General features: G+C 48.2%; 1 protein-coding gene across 1 annotated transcript in view; it reads right to left on the minus strand.

Annotated features, from left to right (window-relative positions):
• LOC145528629 (uncharacterized) overlaps positions 1 to 25724 on the minus strand; it is a 249651-nt gene that overhangs the window by 223661 nt on the left and 266 nt on the right. Inside the window, exon 2 of the mRNA XM_081547282.1 lies at positions 24564 to 25490. Coding sequence (XP_081403408.1) covers positions 24564 to 25490 — 927 coding nt within the window. The remainder of the gene's footprint in view (positions 1 to 24563; positions 25491 to 25724) is intronic.

The raw sequence follows: 25724 nt of genomic DNA on the forward strand, positions 1-25724 counted from the left end.
CCATGGCAACTGACATTGTGAAGTAGAGCCCTGTGGCCTATATTTTAAAAGAAGTCTTAAAAACAACTAGTTGCTTCAGTTAGTGTCTTCTACCTCCAGCCCCATCCTTAGTAGTCTTCCCAAAATACTAGTAACAAATACCACCTACTGAGAACCTCCTCAGTACAAGTTTCAGATGGATTCAATGCTCCAGCATACATAGGACTTAATGTCCTTCCATCGTGCCATGGCTATGGACTGACATCTCCCTCGAGGAAATAAGCAATTAGCAATTTTGACTTTAAAAATGAATCATTGAAATTTTTGCTAGCCTGGAAGCAGCAAAAGGCTTCTATAGATCAATTATGCAAGAAGGGTAACATAGCAACTTACTTAAAAATAAAATGTGAGCACAGGCTGGAAATCGAGTTACATGCATCCGCATGGAGACAAGACTCACAGAGCATCTGTATCCTCAACACGTGAGAATGTATCCTGTTCCAGAAGAATTCGGGAGAAGACTCCAGATGTCCCACAACCTTCCCTGGCAGCACATGTTCATGTTTACCTCTCTCACCACCATCACGAATGAAACACCAATTTCAAAGCTGCCCGCATCCGTGAGTGGCTAAGTCACTTTAGCCATGTTCCACTCTTGGTGACCCCATAGACCTGTAGCCCACCAGGCTCCTCTGTCCATGGGATTCTCCAGGAAAGAATACTGGAGTGGGCTGCCATGCCTTCCTCCAGGGGATCTTCTGACCCAGGGATCAAACCCAGGTCTCGTGTCTCCTGCACTGACAGGCAGGTGCTTTACCAGTAGCACCACCTGAGAAGCCCCTAAGACCTGCCTACTGCAATTTAATGGGGCTTCCCTGGTGGCTCAGATGGTAAGGAACCCGCCTGCAATGCAGGAGACCCAGGTTTGATCCTCGGGTCGGGAAGATCCCCCGGAGAAGGAAATGGCAACCCACTCTAGTATTCTTGACTGAGAAATCCCATGAACAGAGGAGCCTGGTGAACTACAGTCCATGAGGTCACAAAAGAGTCGGACACGACTGAGCGACTAAACAACTGCTGTTTAATAGGTGCAGTGTTTTTTTCTAAATTTCCCAAAATGAGGTCGCTGACAACATAAACAAGGGGATACGGTGCCTCCCACATGTCAGTACTACAGAGGAAAAGGTGCCTCAACCTACCTCTCCCCAATCCCAGCCCATGCCCCAAAACATCTAGGAAAACATTTTTTTTTTTTATAAATTTATTTATTTTAGTTGGGGGCTAATTACTTTACAATATTGTAATAGTTTTTGTCATACATTGACATGAATCAGCCATGGGTCCACACGTGTTCCCCTTCCTGGACCCCCACCCACACATTTTTAAACGTACAAAAAAGTGAACACAGAGAGTTAGAGAAATCCTTGAGAGGTCTGTGAAGGAGAACACTGCTGGAACAGAAGGTCTTATATTCCACAAGGAAACATCCTCATAAACCCAGCTGAGAAATGAGCCCACTTGTAACCACACAACCGGGCGCCTGGATAATTACAATAGAAACACTTTATTTCAAATCATGAAAAGAGTTACACTTGATCTTCTTGTTAGCAGGGGCTGTGCAGACAGCAACATTAACTGTGAAATGTAAGGGCAGATAACAGCTGATTTGAAAGGGGATTGTGTAAATCTAGTTAAGGAGCAACTTTAGAAGATTATTTTCAATTACTGAGATAGCATCATGGTTCTCAGGAAAAAAAAATGGAAAGGTTTGTTCTTTACACCACATACAGTGTACTGAATCTAACAAAACCACCTGCTTTCAGGCAATAATATCAGCCAGCAGCTAATACGCCTTGCTTCCACCTTACCCTCCCCTTCTTCAAGTCATTTTCAATTATTGCTAGCACTCACTCAGCTCTGTGAACAAAAAGTCATTTCAGCAGGAGGAACAGCTTTAAAAAAAAAAATCCCCTTCAGAATAATTACTAAAAGCTTTTAGATTTCCAAGTGCCAAATATACATAGCCTGGGAGACCTCTAAACTAGGGCCCAGGTCAGGCAGGTAAAGAAAGGGTGCCTGCTTCGTTGATGGGTGGCATTTGCTTCACCTGTTGGAACATTTAACCCAGAACATCTGGGCCTTGGCCCCCAGTCACCCCAGCTCATATACAGGAACACACACAGATTCATATGTTGCCCAAAATGCAAGCTACATCGCTAGCTACGTGAGATAACCTTGTCAAGTGAAATCCCCATTTGTCACTTGCTTTAACATGGCTAGTGTAGAGGGTGGTAATGCTAAAAAGAATCTAGTGTAAGAGCTTCCCTGGTGGCTCAGTGGTAGAGAGCCCGCCTGCAATGCAGGAGACGTGGGTTCAAACCCTGGGCTGGGAAGATCTCCTGGAGAAGGAAATGGCAACCCACTCCACTATTCCTGCCTGAAGAATCCCATGGACAGAGGAGCCTGGTGGCTACAGTCCATGGAGTTGCAAAGAGTCGGAGACAACTCAGTGACTGACACTTTCACTGAATTTGTTTCCTCACCTTTAAAACTGGGACAATAATCATTACCCAGTTCATTCAGAAGTCACGATGATCAAAAGATGAGATGGTAGTTTGCGCACTGTTAGATGCTGTATAAATGTTAAGTAATGATTAATATCTCAGTGTACAAATACAGTATGATATCTCCACATGTAGCAAAAATGTTATTATTCCCCATAGGCACCACATGCCTATGCTCGATTTCCATATTCTTTTCTCAGAAGTGAAAATAGCTCAGACGTGTCCGACTGTTTGCAACCCCACAGACTTATTTATACAGGCCATGGGATTCTACAGGCCAGAATACTGGAGTGGGTAGCCTTTCCCTTCTCCAGGGGATCTTCCCAACTCAGGGATTGAACCCAGGTCTCCTGCGTTGCAGACAGATTCTTTACCAGCTGAGCCACAAGGGAAGCCCAAGAATACTGCAGTGGGTAGCCTATCCCTTCTCCAGCAGATCTTCCCGACCCAGGAATCGAACCAGGGTCTCCTGCAATGCAGGTGCATTCTTTAACAACTGAGCTATCAGGGAAGCCTAGTCAGAAAGAGAAATAAAAAATTTAGCAGAAGAGCACACTTCACTGTCTTGAAAAAAATGTTCTTCTGACACTGAAACTAAATATTTAAAAGTCAGAGAAACATTAAAGACACTTTACATGCACTCCCCCTCCCATTAAAGGGCTTCCCTGGTGGTTCGGCTGGTAAAGAATCCACCTGCCAATTCAGAAGAACTGGGTTTGATCCCTGAGTTGGTAAGATCCCCTGGAGGAGGGCATGGCAACCCACTCCAGTATTCTTGCCTGGAGAATCCCATGGACAGAGGAGCCTGATGGGCTGCAGTCCATAGTGTTGCAAAGAGTTGGACATGACTGAGGGACTGAACAGCAACAACTCTTCCCTTTAATTAGCCACAATTTTCTGTGCAGACGTGTGACTACAGATTCCACCAAATCCTGCAGATTCCGCCGCCAGGCTGTCACCTCAAAACCAAAATGGCACTTCTCTAGAAGCACAGCTCCACAACATCCTGGAGGACTGGGGCAGCTCTCCAAAGGGCAAAGCGAACTGAGAGATCTTTCGGGGACCCACAGCAGAGGATGATGTCACTCTTCAGCTGGGGAACTGAGGACTGTGTGCCCACGGTTTCTCTTCGAATACCTCTGCTCTTCCTAAGCATCGTGCTCCCTTGTCACAGAAAGAATTCTCTCAGTTGATCAAGACCACCCCTGCACAGTAGGACATCCTAAAGCAGCTCCCTGAGCTGGAGGAAGCACGGCATGCTAGCCTCATCCAGGCCGCAACCACGTCCTCTAGGGCCCCGGGACAGCAGGGCATGGGCACTGCGATGTCTCAGCAGCAGAAGGACCAGCTTGATACACTGATGCCTCAAAGCCCATATGCTCCCAACTGTCCCATTATGGATTCGTCATCATTATTTTAAGGTGATAAAAAAAAAAAAAATCCTCTAAAATGCTGTTCATGGTCCAGTGTTTCCTTCCTACAGAAGAACTGAACAGGGACTTCCCTGGGGGCCCAGAGGTTGAGACGTCACCTTCCAACACAGGGGCTGAGGGGTTGATTGATCCCTGGTCAGGGGGACTGGGGTCCTGCGTGCCTCCTAGCCAAAAAGCCAGAGGAGAAACAACGGGGGCAATACTGCAACAAGTTCAGTAAAGACTTTAAAAATGGTGCGCATCCGGGCATCCCTGGTGGTCCAGTGGTTAAGGATCCGCCTTGCAATGCCGGGAACACTGGCTGGATCCCTGGTCTGGGAAGCTCCTTTGCGCCCAGGGCAACTAAGCCCCTGTGTCCCAACTACTGAAGTCCGCACACAAGCCTGTCCTCGGCAGCAAGGGAAACCGCCACGATGAGAAGCCCACACGCCACAGCCAGACAGTAGCCCCCAGTAGCCACAACTAGAGAAAGCCCGCGTGTAGCAAAGAGGGCCCAGCGCGGCCAAAAATAAATCAATAATAAATAAATACACAATTTTAAAAAATGGGCCACATCAAAAAAAAAAGAATGAAACAGACGTAGTTTCGAAACATGCAGATATATTCAAGGTCAAGCTACGGCTAGGCAAAATCCTGCAAAAGAGCTAAACAAATCTCATCATTGGCTGGGAGGCTGGGAACATTCGAGTCCTCACTAAAGGGATGAAAAGCCTGTCCCAGCTGCAAGTGATCAGAAGCGACTTGATCATCAGCTGCCCGCTACAGCTGTATCCACCGCTCAGCTCGCCCAAAGAGATTCACGCTTTCGTGGTGCCAAAATAAATGTCTCTCGTCAAAAAAAAAAAAAAAAAAAAATCGCCCATTTGAAAATAACTCTCTAATCTGCATCCTTTCAATAGAACTGAAGTGCACTTCACCAACACAGACCAGGGGCATCTTGAATTAGCAGAGAACTATTTTTAACACATGAAGGATAAGATATGAAATTAGTTTCACGGGGGAATGAGAACCTCGGAGATTATTTACTTTGCCTTAATTACTTTGACTCACCATTAATTTAGCTTTCCTAGGGTACTCAGTATTTCACGCTAAGATTTGGAGACCAAAGAGACGGGAGCACGAGCCTGGAGCTCCGGGGTCTGGGGAAGCATCTTCCACGGAGGCGCGGACGGTCGAAGCCCAGTCACAGCGTGTGCTGCTCAAGGACACGTTCAGGGGCCCGGTTCTGCTGATTTTCCGCCCCGGGACCAGGAGCTGTGCCCTGAAGGATGCACAGAGCCAAACTTGATTCAGCTTCTATTCAACTCCTCGGCCAATAACATCACTAGTGCTCACAGCTCCTCAGGCGACTGCCAAACAGGTTAAGCCGCGACTGCCTGGAGCCGAAGGGAGGCGAGCTGAGGCTGCACGCTTCAAGAAGTTGTTAATGATCAGTGCAGCTGGGTGATGCAGTGGATTCCCAGGAAAGGAGACAGAGGAGCCAGCCTAGCAGATTTTCCACGACGGCTGCATGAGAGCATCCGTGGGTCAGGAGGCGCTCAGCTCCCACCAAAGCACTCACAATGCGCAGGGGCTCCTGTGTGCAGCTGGGCACTGACTAAAGCCCTGCAACGCGCCCCCGGGGCCCTGAATCGGCTGTCCGCCAGCAGACGCCATGGACAACGGCTGTGCCCGGGAGCGAGCAGCAATTCACAGGTTCCCGGATGCAAGAGGGGACTAGCTAGGGTCACTCAACTTGCTGGTGCTTCCCCCACCCTCCGGCTCCACATGGCCTTCAGCAGTGGGGGGTTTGGGGGGGTGCAGTGGGCAGAGAGACCCTGAGAGCTGAAGCCCTCTTTCTGACCCACTGATCGAAAGGGCTCTTCCTTACTCTCAAGGTCAGATGAACTGACCCTGTGTAACGTAATCCCATTCTTGAGAGTTCAAGCCATTCTTTTTCTCCAGGAGGCACGCTACACCCTGACATTCTCTTTTCCCGTATAAAGGTATTTTTCACTCCAACACAGTTGTGCTTTATTTGGAAGTTGCCCTTTTGCTTCTTTTTCTTGATGAGGATATTGTTTGACTTCACCGAGCTGTAGCCTTCGAGCATGCTGAACCCACATGGACAGCAGACCAGCGAGGCTCTGCTACTTCTCTATTGGTGATAAAATAGCTGTCAGGGAACTATGCTTCCACGATAAACATTTCTAATTTAACAATAATAATTTACATTTCTGTAGCACATGCATAGCTTTGAAACATGCTCACATATATTATGAAAGAGAAAGTGTGAAAGTGTTAGTCGCTCAATCGTGTCCCGACTCTCTGTATCCCAACAGACTGTAGCCCAGCAGGCTCCTCTGTCCATCAGATTCTCTAGGCAAGAACACTGGAGTGGGTTGCCATTACCTTTCCTCCTGACCCAAGGATCGAACCCGGGTCTCCTGCACTGCAGGCAGATTCTTTACCATCTGAGCCACCAGGGAAGCCTATGCTTCATCTGAGCTATTTTTTCCATCTGGCCCCTTTCCGTGAGGCTCCTGCTCATGAAACTGCCACCTTGCAGTCATGTCCCACAGGGAAGTCTGTCCTCTTTGTCACTGCTGATGCAACAACACCGTGGATGTCACTGCAGCTTTCTGGGTCACACACCTCACTTGTGCCATTCGCACTTTCAGTCCCTTTTATCATTTACAATTCTCAGGTGACTCTCTTCGCTGCCATATCTTAATTTTAATACTAGACATTACATTCATTCCTTGGCATCATCAGAAAAAACAAAGCACAATGCTATTAATCATTTCTACTGGGCAGAGAAGGAGCCTCAAAACACAGTGTGGTGGAAGACAGGGTTCAAACTTCCTCCCTCTTCCTCCTACCGGCTGTGACAGTGGACCAGTTACTCAGTCTTCTGGAGCTTTGGTTTCCTCTGATTACTGACATAAGAAACGGTTGCCATGAGGATTAAACAGGATGGCACGTGCAACTGTGCCTGAAAAATACACAAAAGATGCTAACTGTAATTCTCCTGCTGGGTTCCCACTCACACTAACGCCACTGTCACTCACACTGACAAAGGCGATCCCGGAAAACAGCACCTCTGTGCCACTGGGCCCCTGAAAGTGTGTCTTTGCAGGAGCCCCACCACTCACTTCCTCCAAAGGATGACCAAGGCACACGAGATCCTATCATCCCGGAGGTCACTGGTTTCCAAGCTTTTTTCTACAAAATTCAACTGCAAGACATTCAGATGTATTACAGTTGAAATTGGAGGGTACATGTCTCTCCTGGCATTTCCAATCCTATCTGGCCTGTCTTCGTATCGCCCTGAGATGGGAGCAGACAGTAACACAGTGAATGCAGAGCACGTGCTGACGGCAATTTGCAGGTGGCCACTCGGCACCAGAAGAGCCATCCCTGAGCCACCGCCCACCAAGCGTGAGACTTGCAGCTGGCAGAATCTGTCCTTTTTGCCTGCCTGGTGAAACATTTTTACACCACAGAAGCTTTGATTAATCTTAAATTCTGTCACATCAAATTTGTCTTGCTCGGAGAAATTGTGACATCTGAAATTCTGCTGTAAATCTGAAGTCTCCACTTAATGATTCAAAAGCTTAAAAAAAAAAAAAGCTCCCAACAGGCAGTTGAGGGATTTCAACATGTAACTGGCAAAAGGGTGGTTTTAGAGCTTGGATGGTGGGTGGCTTACGGCTATTAGATGGAAAGTGGACATACTTTTTGATCCAGCAACTCTTCTAATAAGGATTTACCCCAGTAAGGTCACTGCACAAGTGTAAAATGGTGTACATACAAGCATGCTTAGAGCAGCAATGATTTTTCAATTGAAAAATCAGAAACTTAAATGTCCATCAGTAAGCCTGGAGTAGGGTATTCCCAGGCGGCTCAGCAGTAAAAATCCACCTGCCAAGCAGGTGATGTGGGTTCAGTCCCTGGGTCAGGAAGATCCCTTGGAGAAGGAAAAGGCAACCCACTCCAGTATTCTTGCCTGGAGAATCCCATGGACGGAGGAGCCTGGCAGCCTACAAAGGGTCACAAAAGAGTCAGACGTGACTGAGTGACTAAACAGCAACAAAGTCTGGAGTAAAGCCCAAGAGATGGCATCAGCTGCCTCCTCAGCAAGCTGTTTCCATTATTTTCTAGCAGAACTCTAGAGGTATCTATGCACTGAGACTGGGTTGGATTAGCACGAACGTCTACCCAAATCTGAAGCAATCAGTGCATGCCACTTCCCTGGTAGCTTTACCTGTGATGGTTCAAGCAGAAGGAAGCCAGGATTTCTTTTTTTTTTGATGATGATGATGATGATTTGTTTATTTGATGATTAAGAGCAGCTATCTTTCACTGGACAGTGAATGGGTCCCTAGAACTTCAGCTGTTTTGCCACCATGAGGAGCAAGAAAAAAAGCAAGTTCTAAAGAAAGAAATCTAAATCCTGATTAAATCATGCCTGAAGCCCCAGCCCACAGGATTTTTCAGTATGTTCTATTATTTAAGCTAGTTTGCCCTGGGATTTGCATTACTCACAATGAAAAGCATCCAATACAACTATTCAGCCATTAAAAAGATAAGATATATTTGTTGACATGGAAGGATGCCCAGCACACATCAGTAGAACAACATAGCAGATTACAGAATAGCATGCATGGCAAAATCCCTTTTATTTAGAATTTCATCTGTATATCGTGTATACATATACATGTATATGTGCAGATATATACATATATATATAGAGAGAGAGAGACAGAGACAGAGACAGAGACAGAAAGAGACATATGCCTGGAAGAACTTTACTGAAATGTCAGCAATGGTTAGCTCCAGTATTTCTGAAGAATTTCACTTTCCTCTTTGTATTCTTCTATAGTGTTTGCTCTTATATAAAAACATGTATTGGTGGGGCGCAGAAAAATCAAGCTTTAAGACAATTTATTTACACTGATTCTGTGTATCTTGAGCATAAAATAAGTGGACAGTTTTGCCTCCTATCCCTCATAAAACTGAAGTGTTTCAAGATTTAGAAAAAAAAAATGAAGATGCTAGCCAGACACTCAAAATATTATTTCTTTATAAAATTCCACGACAAAGCGGTGAAACCACTTTAAGATCTGAGTTTGTACATGCTGAAAAAGAAACACAGCCCGAGGTGCCTAAGTGTCTTTCTAGGTGAGCGGAAATAATATTAATCAAAATGAAACATCTTCTTAAAGAAGCTGAGTACCTCATTTTCCCAAAAGGGAAAGCGGGTGAGGGGGAGGGCAGGAGGGGCAGAGAGAGGGTAACACACAGCTGCTTCCAGAAGGAGCAGGTGCCAGTGAGCAGGAGAAGGGCACGGGGCTGGCTGCTGCAGGAGGCTGCCATGCTGGGGCGCAGAGAGCTTAACCCCTTGACTGCTGACGGCCATCCGCACCCTTTTCTCATGGGGACAGTCCCCCCAGCAAACCTAACCCCACTCCCCAGCAGTGAGGACTGTGACAGTCCCTTCAAGCTCTCCAAAGGTAATCGCGTCAAGCAGACGAGAAAACTAGATGCTCTCCCTGAGCTATTTCGGTTCTAAAGGTACAATTCAACCAAACATTACCTAAATTGTTGGGAGGAAGAGGATTATTTGAAAGATCCGAACACCATTAGGACAGAATCATCTGAGGGGCTTAGACTTGGCGGGAAGTGACTTGGCTTAGACGTGGCGGGAAATTCTGTCTGTAAGAGGAAGCAATGGGTTAGAAAAATGTACCAAAGGCAAGTGGAAAACAGAAGTCAAAGACAAAAATCTCCATCTCCTTGTTGGTGATCTTTACTACAGCTTGTAGGATTTTCTGACCATGAAGTCTCAAAACCTCTGGCTCTAAAGTCAGGTAATTGGAGGAACTATCTCTCTCAAGTTGTAAGAATCTTGTAGCTAGAAGGTAACTCCAAAAATACCAGGATGGTTGTCTTTATTTCCTACAGTTATTGGCTTTTTTTTTTTTTTTTACAATAAATTGGGCTTCCAAGGTGGCTCAGTGGTAAAGAATCTGCCTGCCAAGCAGGAGATGCTGGTTCGATCCCTGGGTTGGGAAGATCCTCTGGAGAAGGAAATGGCAACCAGTCCAGTATTCTTGCCTGGAGAATCCCATGGACACAGGAGCCTGGCGGGCTACAGTCCATGGGGTCACAAAAGAGTCAGACACAATTTAGCGACTAAACAACAACACAATAAATCACTACACAGTACCTACACCATATTTCATGATAATGCCACTGTTCACAAATCAGTAACCATGTAATTCTTGGAGAGGCACAATACTCCTCAAGAGAAAAGAATCAAAGACAAACCCCACCCATAAAACTGTCTGCATTACACATCTCGATATGCCTTCAGGATCAAGTCAAAGACACATCTCGGAAAAGCATCCCTCCCACTCAAAGTCACAAGCATGCCCTAGGTAATCCGTTTGTCTATCCTGTGTCTCGTTCTGACTCATCCCTCTTGGATGGACTGCTGACGACCTTCAACCTGAAAGGGCATCAGAGTGAGAAGACAGTAAGTGGTTCTCAAACTGCAGTTCCCGTAAGAACCCCTTAGGTAACCCGCCTCATTCCTTCCACTTCGGTATCTTGGGGTGGGCTTAAGAAGCTGTACCTCTAACAAGCATCCTCCATACGTCTGAACATATGGATCACCCTTTGGGAAACAGTGATGTAGGTTATTACAAGGAGAGCAACCCGCTTACAGATCATCGCACGTGACGGTCCGATTCGTGCCGGTCTCATTCCATCCTTCTCCACATCTCTGGTGACCCCTCTGGCCCCCCTGGTCCAGGAAGCTATTGCCACCACCTCTTCCTGGAGTCGGCTCTGATTCCCAGTCGCCTGACTTGCTTCCACTCTTGCCCTCTCTAATGCCTTCTCCAAAAGCTTGCCAGAAGGATCTTATACAATAAAATCATACCACGTGACCCCACCACGTGACCCACGACTGCCGCGTGGGTCGGGGGTTTCCACTCCGGGTGATGAAAATGTTTTAGAATAGACACGGGTGGCCACCGCACAGCACTGTGAACATACAAAATGCCGATTTGTTCACTTTAAAATGGTTCAGCATATGTTGTATAAATTTCACCCCTATTAAAAAAAAAAAAGAAAAACAAGACAAAAACTTTTCAGTGATGCCCCTGGGTGTTTGAGCTAAACTCCAAAGTCCTCAGCTTGGCCTGGCAGGCCCTGCGTCTCCAGACCCCAACCTACCCTCAGCAGCCTCACTGCAGCCACGGTCACCCTCACTCTGCCCTGAAGCCACACTGCCTCTTCCAGGGATCCCCACTCACACACGGGTCCCTCCACCACCGCGCCCCAGGACAACCCCAACCAATCTCCAGGTCTTGACTTTCTCTCCCATACAGGCCTTCCCTAACCACCCTCACGGTATCTTTTCAGAGAAACCTGGACTTTTCCAAGAACTTCTCATAAGCTTCAGTTACATCATGATTTTTGTTTTACTTGATATTTTTTCCAGTAAACTATGGACTTCCCGGAGGACAGGACTGGGACTTTCTGTCCACTCCTGTGTTCCCAGCACCCAGTGGGAACCTGGCAACCATGAAGTCGTTTGGCACAAAGGTTATGTAGCATGCCTTCCTCCAAAACCATTAACTCTCTGCTACAGACGGAGTAGAGAGCTAGGTCATGATACGACGGGAGCTTTAAAACATACACGTCAACATTATTAATAACTGGATGAGAAACCTCACAAGCTACTTAGGGCCAACTCAGCGCAGTACAGAAAACACCCGCCTGGCACAGAAAGCACGCTCTCTGCCTTTTGCAGCCCCTGCTTCGTGTCTCTGGACAGAATCGAGTCCCTGATGCTCAAGAAAACTCCACATGCATACACTCTCCTTGTGCCACTGCCCATCGCTGAGTAATACGGAAAGAAACAGAGACTGTATCTCTGCAGAGGGATATATCTGAACCAGGTGAAAGACCAAGTATGTCAGGAGAAACCGTGGGCGGGCTCTCCCGTGGGTACCACTTTCTTAAAGGAGAATGTGGAGAGCCTGCCCTGGGAAGAGAGGATGCTGACCTCAGTCTGTCCTGAGGGATGTTTCTTTGCAAGGGAAACAGAAGAGAAACTCACATAAGAGCAGGCATAATTGGTGTTTTGTTACTAAACAAATTGTTCTTTGGTGATTATAGGTATGCAAGTGACTTATTCTTTTCAATCTTGCATTTGTATTAACTAGAACCCTAATTTGTAAGTGTGTCTTAATTAACTTCCTTCAAAGCTTTTGCCCACTGAAAATAAGCTTATTTCTTTTCCATTGTCGGCTTACTCAGAGGCTCTAATCCACGGTCCTCGGGCCCAGCTCTTGCCACTTGGGTTCACCGTGGAGACCAGAGACTGGCGAGTGACCCGGCTCCAAGGGGACCCATCTGTGCAAATGTCTGCACGAGCCCTGTTCCCCCGACAAGGGCAGGAGAACATCAGGACTGGGCACATTTACTACTCATGTCATCAGCTATTTCTCAGTACTTAAATCTCCTTTAGCCACAGCTCTTGACTTCCCCAAGCCCCAGTCCTTAGACCTGGTGGTGATTTGCATGACTGGGAACTTAGGGTATCTCCCTGTATGCTGAGGGCTTCCCAGGTGGCTCAGCAGCAAAGAATCCACCTGCCAATACAAGAGACGCAGGAGAGACAGTCTGATCCTCGGGTCGGGAAGATCCCTTGGAGAAGGGAATGGCAACTCACTCCAGTCAGGGCTTGCCTGGAGAATCCCATGGACAGAGGAGCCTGGAGGGCTACAGTCCATGGGGTTGCTAAGAGTCAGACACCTGGGCACAGACAAAGCCGAGCACTTGTGTGCTGCAACGCCAAAAGGTTCTGCTCCTGGCATCTGAGGATGGGGCACCTACAACTGGGTTGTGTGTGCAAGCTCTTGGACATCTTGGTCGAAGACAACTCGAAAGCTTTCTCCTCACTCCAATTCCCAGCTCTCTGTGCTCAACGAGGGACCCCCCCGGAGAAGGGACAGAGCTGCCCCTGCGGCCAACTATGGGCCCCATGCGGAAGCAACCAAGAAGACTTGCCCTCCAGCAGGGCAGGGCCTGGGCACAACAGTCCTTACGGCAGAGCATGAGGCGACCGTGCCAGCTGGCCGCCAGCGTGGCTTCCTCTGATGTGGCTTCTAAACTAGCTTTATACTTGAAGATGCCACTTAAGTCCTACCTCCTTCTTCCCAAAGCATCCTTATTAACGTTCTTACCAATGATTTGTTACAAAACCACATACGCTTCTATAGGAGATGAGGGGGTGAGGAGCCTGGTAACACATTTTGAAAGCATCTCAGTACAGGAAAGTGAAGTGCCTGCAAACCCAGGATTATCGACGTTTAGTCTCTAAGGCATGTCCGACTCTTTTGTGACCCCATGGACTGTAGCCCGCCAGGCTCCTCTGTCCATGGGATTCTCCAGGCAAGAATACTGGAGTGGGCTGCCATTTCCTTCTCCAGGGGATCTTCATGACCCAGGGACAGAACCTGAGTCTCCCGCGTTGGCAGGCAGATTCTTTACCACTGAGCGACCAGCCAAGGCCAACAGAGGTACAACTGTAAACCAAAGTACATTCAGGAGTGAGTGAGTCATGAGACCAACACACTAATACAGGCTATAAGGATAGCCTTATACAAGAGATGAAGCCAGCAAGAAAAAACACTTGCAGAAAATAAGGCAGGGACGGTTAGACAAAGAGGAGCTCAAAGACAGATTACAAGGACACCAGGGGAGGTTGCCAAAATGCAGAATATATTTGACAAAGAGAAATTAGCGCTTCAGAAACCAGAGCCTAGGAGAAGATGAATAGTCACTAAAAGGAAGGAGACTCCTGGTGGGAGGCGTTGACATTAAAAATGCAGGTACTTTCTGCCAGGACTAGAGCTGGCCAGATTCTTGCAGTGGAAGAAGCCAGCATGTCAGAAAGAGGAGAATCTCCTCAGATGTTTATCATTCCCACACTTTGAGGACCTGGGGGCTGTCTAACTAAGAAAACAGGAATCTCTACAAGTATATTTCACAGAGGCAATTTATGAGTGAGAATTGATTATTCGGGTGATGGGAGGAGCAGAGAGCCTACTCCAGGATAGTCAGATAATCCAGAGATTAGCTCAGAGCAGGAAGCTGCCGCCTCCCCTGGGCTGACAGGGGACAACAGGCAATACGAGGAGGTAGGGCTGCAGGCGTTCAAGGTCACTTGTGAGCAGCTGGAACCACAGAAGGTCCGTCAGGCATGAGTGGTGCTACCGGGGAGGGACTCCCACTGCCAGGGATGCCCCAGGAAGCTGGAGGAAAGAAAAAAAAAAATACCCTCCTTGGCTGGGCCCTTCTCCCTGCTGCCTCCTACCTGCCTCCCCAGGGCTGAGGACAGCAAAAGCCAGCAGACCAGAAAAGCTGGGAGAGGAGCCTGCAGGGGTGAGCCCCCAGGATCCGGGGGGGGGGCAGCTAGGGGCGCCGGGCGGGGCCCAGGAGGGGCCGCGCTGTAACAGACAAGCTTCTTTCCCAATAGGTGTCCTTTTAAAAGAGTCCCTTACTGGGGCCCCCCTGGTGGCGCGGTGGTAGAGAATCTGCCTGCCAGTGCAGAAGACACGGGTTCGAACTCTGAAACCAGTGAAGCCCGCGCCCGTGGTCTGCAACCAGAGAAGCCCCTGCGAGGAGAAGCCCAAGCACCCCGAGAGAGCAGACCCCGCTCGCCACAACTAGAGAAAGGCCGGTGCAGTGACAAAGACCAAGCGCGAGCCAAAAATAAATAAAAAAAAAAAGGTTTGCTTCCTGCCATATAATGGTCACATAGGAATAAATTAAGTGGAAGTTACGCCTGCAGAATGGCCTACTGACCTTCCTGCCACATGCAGCAGGCCCTGACCTGGTCTGCACAGTCCCTGAGTAGCAAGGGGTGGGGAATTTATTCTATACTTTATAATATATTCTATAATTTATATAATACCCTTTCTTCAGTTACAATTAGTCCAGGACCCAGTCTTAACAAGTGCATCCCCTCCCCTCAAAATCCTGGGGGGAAAAGGCTCTTTGAAAGAATACAGGTATTGAATAGGAGAAAATATACAGGAGCATGGCTGAGCGCACACACCTCCAAATAAGTCCAAGTGAAACAGGGGAAATCTGACGGAGACTGGCCTGCAGCCATCCAGGCTGGTCAGGATGCTGCCTCCTACAGGTCTGAAAGATGTTACCGGGGCAGGGGGTGGGGGTGGGTTGTGAAATGTTACCAGACACCGGTAGTCTTTGGAAGTCTATCTGAAGTCTGTACTTCCAATAGAGAGAGCTTGGGTTCAATCTCTGGTCGGGAACTCTCTGTCCTGCATGCTGCACAGCCAAAAAAATTAAGTGTACAATGTGAAAAGTTTCAAACAGATTTACACATTTAAAAAAAAATGTACACAGGTTCTGCGTTACTTCTTACAACTGCACACGAATCTATAACACTCTCCAAATTAAAATTTTAATTAAAAAATGTCATAAATATGTGCATGCATGCTAATTCATTTCAGTCGTGTCCGACTCTTTTGAGATCCCATGGACTGTAGCCTGCCAGGCTCCTCTGTCCATGGAATTCTCCAGGCAAGAATACTGGAGTGGGTGCGTTCCTTTCTCCAGGGGATCTTCCCAGACCCAGGGACTGAATCTCATCTCTTGTGTCTCCTGCATTGGCAGGCAGGTACTTTACCACTAGCGCCGCCTGGGAAGCCCAGACATACGTGCAGACTCTTCTCAATTATTAAGTCCTCTTCCTTCCCACAGTGTTTCCCCCGTAAGTGTCTCCAGTTTGTATACTCACAAGCACCGCATCTCTGCTCTCAGGACTCTGATCTGCCTGTGCAGCCAGGCCAGGAAGCTCTGAGCTGGCCCCGTCTGCAGCTCCTCCAAATTCTGTCTACTCTGTGTCATTGGCTTAGGGCTACTTTTGCAGAAATATGACGGTGTCACTTACTTGTGTTTGATTCTTCAGCCTTGGCCTTTCTGACTGCAGACGGAGCCGGGACATTAGTATTAGTATTCACGCACAGGACAATTAGGCAGCCGCCTGATCTTAGTTCAGATCAGCTAACAAGCCTTAACCTGCTCATTTCATGATGAAGGATTCATTTCAAAACCACTCTCTTTCTGGAATGCATGCTTTCCTTCCCGCACCCTCTGGTCTCCTGTGAGAGCTGGTGGCTTAAGAACCAGTGGGAGAAACTACGTGGGGAGAGCCTGGCACTTTGACAGATCAAGAGGCAAGAGTCAGCCCACCCCAGCCACCACTCATCCACTTAGCTAAAATACAGGCTCCAGGAGAAACAGGGAAAACAATAGATAGAAGTGCATGCTAGGTCTTCCGGAAACTGATGCTGCATGAAAATCCCTTCTTAGCCAAGAGTATGAGGGTGGGGGGAAAAAAATCACTATTCATCACAAAATGGACACACACCATGGACATCCCTCCAACTCTCCTTCTCTACCACTCCACAAATCCTGCCTGTGAAATATAACTTTCTTCCTTTAATGATCTGATGGTGAATTATTTATATGCTTCAATTTATCTTTCTGTCTTCTTTTATTTATGCCCAGAATTGTACTACTTAACTCTAAGACGGCCTGACCAGGACTGCAGGCAGTGCAGAGGCGACCGGCCCTTTAGGGGGTCACTGAGCCGGAGGGACAGAGCAGGTGGGGCTGTGGGGAGAGGCCCGAGGCCTCGGTCTAGGGACGCGCTAAGTGAGCCCGCGTCTCAGGCCTCTGCATCATGCTGACTTTTCCAGCCAGCTTTCCATCCAAATCCATCTTGCATCCCCTCCCCATCTCCAGCCCCCCAGCCACTATCTTCACTATTTGTCTGGGCAGCGCCACCTCGGAGCTGGTCTCCATGCCCCCAACTCTCTCTCTATCAATCCATCCCCCTGACACCTTGTTAGCAAGAGGAACAATGCCGTCATCATAATTCTTCAGCAGCTATCACCTGAATCCAGAGCTCCCAAATTTTCCTAATTAGTGAAACCAGTGTGGTAGTGATTCGGTCACTAAATCATGTCCAACTCTTGTGACCCCGTGAACTGTAGTCCGCCAGGCTCCCCTGTCCATGGGATTTCCCAGGCAAGAATCCTGGAGTGCGTTGCCATTTCCTTCTTCAGGGGATCTTCCCTCCTGGATCAGGAATCAAACCCAAGCCTCCTGCACTGCAGGTGGCTTCTTTACTGCTGAGCCAATGGGGGCATTATTTTTAAAATAAAGAAATCAAGCCGATTCTTCAGTGTCTTACGTTGGGTTTCTCCTGAAACAGACCTTGAGACAGAGGTCTCTTAAATGCAGGTTATTCATCTGAGAGAGGATCCTGGGAAGGAAGGACTAGTTAGTGGGGAGGAAGGCAGCCAAGTAAGCCCAGGTCCTGCAGGAGACGGCCACCGCGGGCAACACCGTCAGTCCCACTGGGGGATCCCGGGACACTGCGCAGGACACAGGTCAGTCTCTGCACGGGGTGGGTCAGGAGGCCAGGGCACTGCCTCCCTGCTCTCTTCGGTCATCAGCTGAGGTCCACTCCTGGGTGGGGGGGTCACTTAGCTTTGCTGCCCTACAAGTCAGAGATAAAGCCCTCAGGTGGAGAACATAAATGCTTGCAGAAGAATTCTGCAGACATGTACAGGAGTGGTGAGCATCTGGGCGTATGAATAAGTCTACCCGAGCCGGCCACGTCTCTGAAGATTCTGATTCCGGAGGCTGGGGGGTGGGTCCCAGGAACCAGCACTGTGGCAAGCACTGGGTGGGGAGCTTCGCACGGGCAGACTGTGAAACACTGACCCATGTCATGAAGTGCAAAACCTGCAGTGGCAGCTCCCAGCAGTCACTTGTAAACCACACCGAACTTGTGCCCTTTCCACAAGTCTTCCCTTTAGGCAGCATACTCTTCTACAAGCAGGAAATGTGCCTTAAGAATCTCCATGATCCCCAGAGCCAAATACCAGTCATACAGTAAATGCTCAATAAATGTGTGTCGAAGAAATCACCCTGAAAAGAAACAGTACGGTACTAGGTACATCGGTTCCCTGGACAAAACTACCTGCCAAATCTCTCAAAATAGTAGTAAAACGAAAAAAACACCTATTGAGCACCTAATCTATGCAAGACACTCAGAAGTTCCTCCTGAGACACTCCATAACTGCTGATCTGCATGCAACTTAACAGAGACTTGCTGCTATAACACAAAACGCTGAATTAATCCTACGAGGGAGACAAAAGACCGAGGTAGTGGTGGGAAGGTGAAGGATGCTTTCCAAGGAACTGGCAGGCTTTTGGGCTTGACCCTACCTGATGATTCTGCCACGGTTGTTCCCAGAAACACAGTAGCCCTCCACCTACTTCACAGAGATGGAGCAGGATGAAGAGGAAAGTCTTATTTCAGCGGCAGGTGCTGATGTCTCAGGATGAAGGCTTCTTCCAATGACCACAAATTTAGTACCTGGGGCCTCCACGGGAACTCTGGGCTCCACCCTCAGAGGCACAACAGTTTCTGCGGTTTTCAAGGAGCTCTCTTGCAAACGAGACCAAAGCAGAGGCCTGGGCACTCGGAGTCACTACAGACCTCTTTGGTGGCTTTTCTCCCCTGGTCTGGGATGTTAAACCACAGCGTGCTGGCCACACTCCAGTCTGGATAATCAGGCTGGGGCTAGCAGACTTCGCCCTCCCACTCCAGCTAAATAAAGTATTCCTTCAGACCAACTGCCCTAACCCTTGTTATGCTGCTGTGGGCTATTAAAGAGTTCTTCTCAGGATGGCTGTATTTGTGAAAAATCAACACCCCTGGTGTAACTTTCTACACTGACAAGAAGTACGTTCCAAAATATCACTGGCTCCATTAGTCCTTTCAATATGTTTTTCTACAGGGCTGGAAACAATTAGAAGAGTACAGTCATTTCTTCTCCAATTCCCCAACTTTTGCTATTCATGAAGGTACAGACCAAAATATTTGCAACATCACAAAAAGGAGGTGGCAGGTGCGTACTTCACAAAACACAGAGAGTCCACTGAATGCCAAGCACTGCTTCAGGTACCAGGTGCTGACGGAAGGGTCACAGGTTATGTGGTCAGCATAAATTTGACATTTCTCCAAGGGGAATAATTCAATTTAATTCTTCCTCTTCTGCTGCATTTCTGAAAATCTGAATCCATCGGCTTTGCTTAAAATCTATCATACACAAGTAGCCCCATCAAATACTATTTCTGTCCACCTTTAAAATTAAAACCACCAAAAGAAGACTATATAAGACCTTAAACTCAGTGTGTATGTGGGTGTGTGTAGAAGTGTATATGTGTCGAAGAATGAGAAAATATGCTTTCTTGGCCAGCCTGTAGGGCAGCAAATGGGATGCTGCTTAGATATTTATTTGTTTGCTTGTTTTTAGCAATCATCCTATTTGTGTGGGCGAGAGTTTACAGCTTATAATAGCAGAAGTTGACATAAGGAAATGGAAAACATAAATATTCTTGTTTAAAGATTCTCTTTACTGTATGTATGAAAAAAAATACAAATCAGGCCCTTTGACATTCTATTGTTAGGATAAAAACAACAAAAAAGGGAAAAAATGCCAACATATATGTATGCATACATACACATTATCTTGAACATGAAGACAGAAGAAGGAAGTTAATTAAATTTAAAGATTCCAGTGGAATAAAATATTCAGAATATTCAACATCATGCCACAAAGAGAGAGACAGTTCTGATTTTTTTAAATAATAACTTTAAAATTTAGATTACTCCTAGAAGACCCAAAGCAAGTGCTTGTCCTGAACAAACTACATACTGTGAAAAATAATTTTAAAAATCAGTGAAGTTCACTTGAAATCTGCCAAATTATTATTCTGCTTGGAAATCCTTCTAGCTAGAACAAGTTAATAGCAGGCTTCTAACACTAGGTGAAACATGCTGTAAATCAATTTATCTCCCCCGACAAATGTGCTAAAGTGCATGCTTTTCTGGTGAAAATGATTCTTCACTGATACTTAATACTGTCACTACATTGTTTCTCCAACCAGTCCAATCCAAGTTTTTCTTCCAGTTAAGGTGTATTAAAGTTAAATGCCTACCTTCGTCATAAATAATAAACGACAGAACACAGATTCTTCAAAGTATTTATGGCAGAAGAAAACTCAAAATGTATCGCCCATGCAATACACTTCCTAAGCTTAAAAAGAAGGCTTAATAAAGCACATGTGATTCAAGTTCACCATCCAATACTCCATTCATTAGCATCTCAGGGTTCAGAAACAATCCATGCCATGGTCATCTCTCACAGATAGATGACTATCCTCCACAAGCAGGCTGCAGGTGACATCTTTGGCAAAACAGATTTGAAAAGGACCAAAAGTACAATTACGCAGCAACACAGTCTGTCCTGTGTACTGTTTTTTTTCTTAATTTTTACTCTATACTGGATCATAGCTGATTAACAATGTTGTATTAGAGTCAGGTGTACAGCAAAGTGACTCAGTTATACATATACATGCATCTATTCTTTTTCAAATCATTTTCCCATTTAGGTTACTATAGAATATTGAGCAGCGTTCCCTGTGCTGCACAGTAGTAGGTCCTTGTTGACTAACTGTTTTAAATGTAGCATGTGTACACATCAATCTCAATCCCCAGTCTAGCCTCTCCCCGACTCATCCCCCCCGGTAACCATAAATTCAGTTCTCTAGGTCTGTGAGTCTGTGTCTGTTTTCTAAATAAGTTCATTGGTATTTTTTTTTTTTTGGAGCCCTGATCATTAGACCAACAATATGTCTATCCCTTGCAGACAGAAGACCACAACGAGTGGTTAATTAGCTGTGATGGTTAAACTCTTACAGGTGTACCTGCTGATCAACACAATCCTCAATCTCATCCCCATTTAAAATTCATATAGAGAAAAGGAGAACATTAAAGACTGTCCAAAGATGTACACAATTACCAAAGCAAGGGAAAGGGCATCCCCAGTTTGAGGAAAGAGGTGGGAGTCACAGGACTTTCTGAGACTGAAGGCTGAACACGGTACACAAGGTATCTAAAACCATAATGGAGCCTGGTGTCAACACTGAATTGTGACTCCCAAATACTTCTGTGTTTTTCTAATTATCTTTATCAGGGTAAAAATCATGACTACAAATTATGTGTAAATAAAGAACAAAGAAAGAATGAGTTGAGGGAGAAAACAGGGTGGGGGGATTTTCAAGTGTGACTCAAGGCAAGACCTCCTGGAGAGGGCTCCGTCACCAGGTCTGAGTCACAACACCTCCCTGGGCCTCAGTGTCCCTTAAAACTAAAGGCTTAGGCCAGAGCATCCGTCTCTAACTCCCTCCTGGCAGTAAAACCCAGTCACCTATTTAGGTATCAGAGAGAAATCAAGTTTTTGTAAAATCCTTAGAGCATCTGAGAGCGGCAGAAAAGGTGCTTATGGTGTTTAGTGACTACAAAGGGGAGAATGAGGAGGTCTAAACAATCCTCCCAGACTTGCATTTTCAGTTTCTACCGGGCTTAAGAGGGCAATTGAAATTAGAATGCTTCATTTCATCCCATAATAACAATGTAATTCTGATTATAGTAAAATGTTGAAATGTTCTTTTTAAAAACATCCCCCTCCAAAGGAAACAGCTTCACCTTCCTCAAATGCAACTGGGTAGCTCTGTCGCCTTCGGAGGGCTGCAATGCCCGAGCTACAGTATGAGTATCAGGATGTGGAAGCAGCTGTCACAGCTTTGTTTTTCATTCACAGTAGGTGGTTGCCAAGCAACAAAATACTATTGTCTGTTTCCATGATCTATTGGCCAATCCTACCGGTGATAATGCTTTCCACAGTTTAAAACAGGGCCACCTTTTGGACAAGAAGAAATGTGAAAAAATTCTAAGAACAATAAACATATATGTAAACAAACACACTGAACGTATCTCTAAATTATGTTTATAAATATACAGCTGTGTGCTGACATACATATGTACATTTTGCATGTGTGTGTGTGTGTGTGTGTGTGTGTGTGTGTGTGTGTGTGACTGTTTATTATACACTCTCCTCCTACCTACCTCCAAACTCATCTAAATTGAATAGGCCAAAAACTAGATCTAAATCCTAGAGGGCAAATTATAGCATGACCTGGAGATATGAAAACAGAGTCAGAATTATTTTCTCAACAATAGCAATAATTTCCAACTTGACAGATGTATCAAATTCTGTCCCTTGAATACAAAGTTCTCCAGTCAGGAAAGCAATTTTACTCATATAAAAATAATAAATGGAATGCCTTTACTATCTACTTTGGAATCACTGATCATGTTGTTTTACTTCATGTCATCATCTGCTACCCCTGTGTACAAAGATAATAATTCAAATGGGAAAATTCTGTTTTTCTTTACACCCAAGAATATTAACATATATTCACTTTTAAAATGATTGAATTGTTCTCTCTGGAATAGCCTCATGTGATTCCCCACTTTTTTCTGATATTGGTCCCTCCGGAATAGCAGTCATGCTATGTTACTCTTGCATATTTCACTAGCTTACAAAGAAAATAACGCAGTGTACTCAATATAAAGCTGTCAACATTCACTTGCATCAGTTGCTGTTTGTTTTCCATTGACAAGGCTTCTAAAGATAAGAATTACAATATTCTTAGATGTACAGACACAACATCAAAACAGCATGAAGGAATTAAAGCTGGAAACTGCTAGAGGCAATCATGCTTCGAAATGAAGAGAAATCAGTATCACTCATGCACACACATATATTTCTGCAAAGACCCTAAATAATGCCAAAACAGTCTGCATTTTATTCAACGCTCATCCATCTTCCTTCATAATATTTCCAAAGCACTTTAACTATTTAGTTCATTCCTCTAAACAAGCCTTTGAAATTCACCTTTTGAAATTCACCACCACTTGTAAATCTCCATGTTGTAAGGAACTGGTAATAAGCAAAACTCATTACGTGGATTGACGTTATTACTATAAAATCTGCTATCAAAAGGGCAACTTTAGCAAAACAGAAACAGAGTGTGTTCAATAATTAACTGAATACTAGTCAGTTTTTCCGGACAGAGCCATCCTCAGCAGAACGCTCCTGGGAGGGAGCGCCCAATCCAGGTTTCTCCTTCAGGTCTCACCCCACACACAACCCACTTCCTTCTCCCGCAGCTTCTCAAGCTTGTTCACCTGTATCCCGACCTCACTAAGAAACATGCTCTCCCCACTTTCTCCATTCTCCACCCTTTTCATATTCCTTAGACACTCATTACTTCCTGCAAACCACCGGACTCAAATCTGCAGTTTGCCACGAACCTCCCCATAAACACTTGTCTTCCCGATTCTTCTAGATCTGCTTTAAAAATCTCCGCCACCGAACAAATATTAATATTATGTTTTTTACAATATTAATAAAAGGCTACAAGTCAGTTTTTTTTTTACGCCATAGCAGCAAAATGTTGGGGGAAAAAAAAAGAAAAGGAGACATGCAGGCGTGTACTTGGAGGAAGACGGGTGGGAGTGCAGCTCTACACAGTGGGTCGCGGGGACCCAAGGGGCCTCGCTTCCCCCACCTGTCGACCCCACTTCCCGCAAGTGCGCACCGCCGCTGACAACCACAACACTCCCGGACCACCCCCTCCGGAAAGGGGGCGGGGTTACGCCTTCGGCCAATCAGAACCCGCAAGCCCCGGGTGTCCAACCTATGGGGTGGCCCTGGCCGTGCCGGGGGAGGACGCGGGGTGGTCGGGGAGGGGCCGCGTCCGTGGGAGGCGCGCACGTGTCGGGTCCGGGGAGGCGCCGAGGCGGCGGGCGTCCCGGTCCCGGGGCTTCGGCTCTGCACCCCGGCAGCCCCCGAGTCCCGCTGCCCAGTGCCTCTTTTGCCTCGGCCCGGTTCGGGCAGGACATGCTCCCGCCGAAAAAAAAAGACCGGTCCACGACGTCTGACTTCCCCCCGAGTAGGGGGACAGTCACAGATAACAACAGTAGTACCCGGCTCAGACAAGACCGGGAGGAAAGTTTCAGGCCCGCACCCGACAGAGTCCTCCAGGGCTGGGAGGAGGAGGAGGAGGTGGACGGCGGCTGGGCGGGAGGGTGACGACCTGGAAAGGAGAGGGCGGCGGGAGGGCTGCGCGAGCCGGGCGCGGACCGAGGCGCGGTGATGGGGGACGCTAGCGGCGGGGTGCGCTGTCCAAGGTGCACGGGAGGTGGGGGGCGCGCGGCGGGCGCGGAGCCCGGAGCCAACACTGCCTGGCGGCGGCGGGGAAGAGAGCTCGGAACGGCTGTCCGGGGGCGCCAGGAACCACCCCCCACCCCAGGCTTGTAAAAGTGAGCCTAGTGGAGCTGAGACAGGAAGGGGAAGGGCGCGGGAGGCTGCGCCGAAGCCCCTCACGCTCTCCTGCACCCCTCCCTCCCGGCCGCACCTCGAGCTCCTTTCCTTTTTTCCCCTTCCCCCGCCCCGAGCCCACTCCCCTCCGAGCCTCGATCCCGGTACCGCGGCGGGGGCGGGACCGCGGAACCCCGCTCCGAGCCCGGACGCCCCAGGGATGCTGCGGGCCCCCCGGAGCTGCTTACCTGGGGCCGCGGCACTAGGAGCGGGCGCGGCGCGGCTCCTCCTCGCCTCCGCGCCCTCCTTCTCCGCTTCTCCCCCAGACTCTGTCCTGGGCGCCGAGCTCTGAGACCGGGCCGGGCTGCAGCCGCCTTCCCCGCCGCCGCCTCGGCAGCCGCCGCCGCAGACAGAGGACGCCCAGTGGCGGCTGGAAGCCCGTGTGAGTAGCGGCGCCGGAGATTCCGCGGCTCCGGGCGCGCGGCCGTGCGCACGCGCGCCGGCGAGTGTATGTGTGTATGTGTGTGCGCGCGCGCGCGCCCACGGGGAGTGGGGGGAAGAGGCCGAGAGATGCTCGTAGGGACCGAGGTAAAATTCTCCTGCCTCGGGAATCCGTAAGCCGGGGAAGGAGGCTCGAACGCGCGTCTGGCCGCGGGGAGGAGCTGTCCGCCGGGCGACGCCGAGGAGGAGCGGGCGGCCGCGCCGGGCGCGCGGGTTCCAGATCTGAGCGGGGCCGAACCGAGCGGGACGCGCAGCCACGGACGCAGCGGAGGCGGCGCCCGCAGCCCAGGGTCGCGCTGCCCGCTCTGGGGAGGGGCCGGGCCGCTCGCTCCCGCCACCGCCGCCGTCCGGACTTCTCGGCTCGGCGCGGAGGACAGGGATCGAGACCCCCGCCGCTGCCACCTCGACCGTGGAGGCGCTCGGGGCCGAGCCGGGGAACCCGGGCGCACGTGGCCGATTACCGGCTGCAGCCGGCGTGCGCAAGGGCTTCAGGCATGCGGTGGGCGGTGGACCCCGGCCGGCGCGGCCCGCCGCCTCCGCTGGGGGGAGGAAGCCGGGCGAGGGAGCGGGGTGAGATCGGTCCAGGGTGCGGTCGGCAGGCAGAGTCGAGAATTGTAGGGGGCTTCCGCTCCGGGCGGAACATTGCCTGTTTTCCCCCTCGGAGTCCACTTTTCCTCAAAGTTATCCACTGCCCAGGTAAAAGTGCTGGCGCTTCCTCTTTGTTCGGATCCAGCTAACTGCAAGGCGTCTGAGCAGTGTGCTGCTTTGAAGTCCGGCTTCTCCAGGAACCGGCCAGCCTGGCGCCTCTTAAACCGCTACTCTCACTCATCCAAGCTACACTCTATATCACAGAAATAAAATGTTCAAGCACATTTACATGCCTTTTCTCCTAAAAGATTTGTCGTCCT

The sequence above is a fragment of the Giraffa tippelskirchi genome, chromosome 12 (assembly GCF_054371585.1).
Source record: "Giraffa tippelskirchi isolate mGirTip1 chromosome 12, T2T-mGirTip1v1.2.pri, whole genome shotgun sequence".
NCBI classification, from domain to species: Eukaryota; Metazoa; Chordata; class Mammalia; order Artiodactyla; family Giraffidae; genus Giraffa; species Giraffa tippelskirchi.